The sequence below is a fragment of the Otolemur garnettii genome, unplaced genomic scaffold, assembly GCF_000181295.1.
Source record: "Otolemur garnettii isolate 467f Iridium unplaced genomic scaffold, OtoGar3 scaffold00082, whole genome shotgun sequence".
Taxonomy (NCBI): Eukaryota; Metazoa; Chordata; class Mammalia; order Primates; family Galagidae; genus Otolemur; species Otolemur garnettii.
Genome location: NW_003852477.1, coordinates 4,219,298 through 4,222,708, shown reverse-complemented (window position 1 = coordinate 4,222,708; position 3,411 = coordinate 4,219,298). Strand labels below are relative to the sequence as shown.

The window sequence follows — 3,411 nt, the reverse complement described above, 5'->3', positions numbered from 1 at the left end:
GTGATAGCAGCCCAGAGCCCAGAGGAGGAAAAGGGGAATGGAAGCCAAAAAGAGCTGGGTGAGGGTCATCCTTGGAGGGAGGCCTTAAGTGGCAGCTGGAGCAGGAATTTTCATTTTAGTCTGTGGCCACAGGGAGCCTGGGAGATTTCTGATAGAGGAGTGTGATGGGCTGCCAGTTGCATGCACACTGCTGAGAGCAACAGCAACATCCCTCTCATTAGACTGCTCAGGGTGTCCCAAGCCCAAGCCACACCCTCCCCTCTGCATGGGCTTTCAGGAGGTAGTGCTGTGAGTGGCAGTGGCATTACCTGGACTGCATTTTAGTTATTCCATCAAAGAAAATAACCCAGGATGGAAGTGTGTCCACACCCAGCTCCTCCACAAAGCCTGTGAAATGGCTGGGACATAGGGTTAGCCAAGCTGCTTAGGCCAAGAGGATGGGGTCTGGCCCAGCCCTGTGCAGAACACCATCTGCCCTCAGCCCCTTTGCCAACTGCCCCTCCAAGCTAGGTCCTCCTAGGGCACTGTCCTCTGCCAGTACCTGCCCCAGACAGCACCAATCACATGTGTTATTCTGTCAACCCTCATAGGTACTCTGGAGGTTGGCATTATATACCCCATTTTATAGGTGAGAAAACCAGGTGTGGAGTTCTAGATCCAGATCAAATCCAAATGCTCTTTCCACCATCTGAGCAGACCTGGGGGCAGAGCAAGAGAGATACTGCAGGGTCACAGCAGCCACATGGGACACTTGTGTACTCCCACCTGAGGTGCTGAGAGCTATACGGGTACCTAAGGTCTTTCTTAACGCCACTGGGACTCCTGGCACTGAAGATCTGACATGCTGGGCCGGGGTGGGGGAGGGTGTTATTTCCCACTGCAGTAAAGATTCAAAGCCACACATTTAGCAGGAAACAAAACAAACCCAAAAGTACTAAGCAGGAACCTCAGACAAAGGAAGGACACGGGAAAGAATATGCTAATAAAAGGGTATAATTACGCTTCATGTACGTCTCAGTTCGCAATTTTTGTTCACACTGGTTATTCTGTTTAGCCTGATGGTGGTGCTGTGGGGAAGCAGGACAGGGAAGTATTTTTGTGCCCATTCTGTAGCCGGGAAACTAAATGAGGCCAGGGTTTCTGGACCACCTGTCCATGTCTAGTTTCTTTAACCAGTGGTTTTCAGCCTGGCTGCCCAAAACTTCTGGGGCCATGGAACTTTCCAGATCTAGGCTACTTAGATCTGTCTTTCACAAGAGATTTCATTTGTGCCTGCTAAAGAAAGATAAGAAAACTGCTCTAGTATGGGGCCTGCTTCCTGGAAGTCCACCCTACCTGGCCTTATGGAAGGGAGCCGAATGGGCTGAGTTTGGAGGTCCCTTTAAAGCCAAGCTTCTGGGAGTCTCAGGAATATCTGTTGAAGACAGAGAAGTGATTAGCTTGTTTAAGGAAAATTTGCATCTGGATAGTTTAAATCAAACATTTTTTAAAAAAGACATTGCTAAGAGTTTCAGTAGGCAGTTTTCATGGTTGCTGCAATTCTTCAAGCCACAGAGATGGAGCATCTAGGGATTAAACTGGATCCTGATTTCTGCTCAGTGAGCACTGCCAGGAAAGGAAACCCAAGGCCCCTCAGCTGTCAGAGACCAAGGTTCAGGCTGGCAATTCTGGAAGAGGGAGGTCCCGATTTAGGATAGTCCTGTAGCCTTCCCGCCAAGCCAGGGTTGCCATCTGTGAACAATCTAGCTTCCTCTCTATTCTGAGCGAAGCTGTATTGGCTATGATGTCGATCTCTGAGCACGGCAGAGAGAATCCACACCCAGAAGTGTGAGAGGTGTGGAGCCCACAACCTCCTCAAGAAGCTTCACGTCTGTGGCTATGCCATGCATCCATAAGGGTATGCATGACAGTCTGAGCAAAGGGCTCAGCAGCAGGCTGAAGGGACGTATCTTCCACCAGCTTCCATTTTGCATCTAGAAGGGAGTGACAATAGAACCTATGTGACAAAGGTTAGTGAGAGCTAGCTGAGTTACTCTGCATCAAGCATTTAGCATGGTGCCTGGCACATGCTTGGTAAATGGGGGCAATGATTATTATTTAGACAACTAGTGACTGCTTTCTCTCCTGTTCTTCCCGACCAGCTGGAGACCCCAGAGGTAAAGGCCTTGCAGGACAGGCTGGCAGCCACGAACCTGAAGATGAGTGACCTCCGCAACCAGATCCAGTCTGTGAAGCAGGAGCTGCGGATGGCCCAGAAGGTCTTTTGGAGCCAGGGCTCAGGGTTTCTTGTATGGCTAGGGCCGGGCTTGGGAGGAACACAGCTGGCACAATGGGTTCCATTCAATGAACAGAACAAGCAATACGCTCAGCCCTCTGGGTCAGGCTCCAGATCCCAGAACTTCCTTCCACCTGCCCCTCGTACAGACCCTTCTGGTAAGCAGGGCTGCTGGCTGCCATAGGCCCTTGTGGTGACTGCCCAGCTCTGGGCTGAAGAGCACAGCACTGTCCACCTAGGGAGAGACCTTTAAGCCTTCCCTGCATCAGCCATGCCCCAGTAGATCCTGGGTCTCTGCTTAATGTGCCACCTTTGATTTAGAAGCCTGCCAACACCTGTCTCCTGCTCTCTGCTTGTCTGTAACATTAGAAAATGAATAGGTTGTATATCAAAGGCCCCTTTCAAAAGAAAATGCTCAGACTTGGAACACAGGCCCGGCTGGTATGTTATTTATTTTTATTTACATAGTGAATTCTCTGGCATTTGTCTTCCCTGCTGGAACCACTCAGATTGGCCAAGATTTCCAAAACAGTTTTCTATTGTGGAAACAAGCACTGGAGACTTTGGATGCTGGATCAGATTTCTGTGACAGGCTTTGAAGGGGCCCAAGTCACAAGCTAGAGTGTCTTGTTTCTGCCCAAAGCCTTGGGGTGGGGCCTGAACACTACACTTCAACAGCCACAAAGTTGGGCCCTTCTTGACCTTCAGTAGCCCGGTTGCTTCCTTCTTGCTGCACTCACATCACATGGCCACTTGTTTGTGGCTTTTCACATGGGCTGGTCTTTGTGGCAATGTACTTCCTGTAGTCATCCAGAACTATCTTAGTTCTAGGCAACAAGTGAACAGGTTAGGGAGGTGTTGATCAGTTTATGGTTTCACTCATCCCAGACTACATCAAGAGCAAGGGGCCCTACCTGGGTATTGCTGGATGTTTCTCAGCTGCAGGAAGCATTGCTGAGAAAACCCGGATGATGTGTTTGCTACTTTCCTAAGGGGAGCTGCCCTGGAATGTGGTAAACTGACCTTTGAGGGCCACACCCTGAGGCTGGAGGAAGATTGTGTAGGTGAAGGCTGGGCCCTCTGGGAGCCCCATGCACCAGTGCTGCTTGTGAATATGCAACTGGTTCTGGGATCGG

At 50.1% G+C, this 3,411-nt stretch overlaps 1 protein-coding gene across 1 annotated transcript in view; it reads left to right on the top strand.

Moving 5' to 3' along the window:
* Positions 1-3,411, top strand: part of CCDC13 (coiled-coil domain containing 13) — a 48,620-nt gene that overhangs the window by 12,614 nt on the left and 32,595 nt on the right. Inside the window, exons 5-6 of the mRNA XM_012807995.1 lie at positions 2,142-2,377; positions 3,269-3,335. Coding sequence (XP_012663449.1) covers positions 2,142-2,377; positions 3,269-3,335 — 303 coding nt within the window. The remainder of the gene's footprint in view (positions 1-2,141; positions 2,378-3,268; positions 3,336-3,411) is intronic.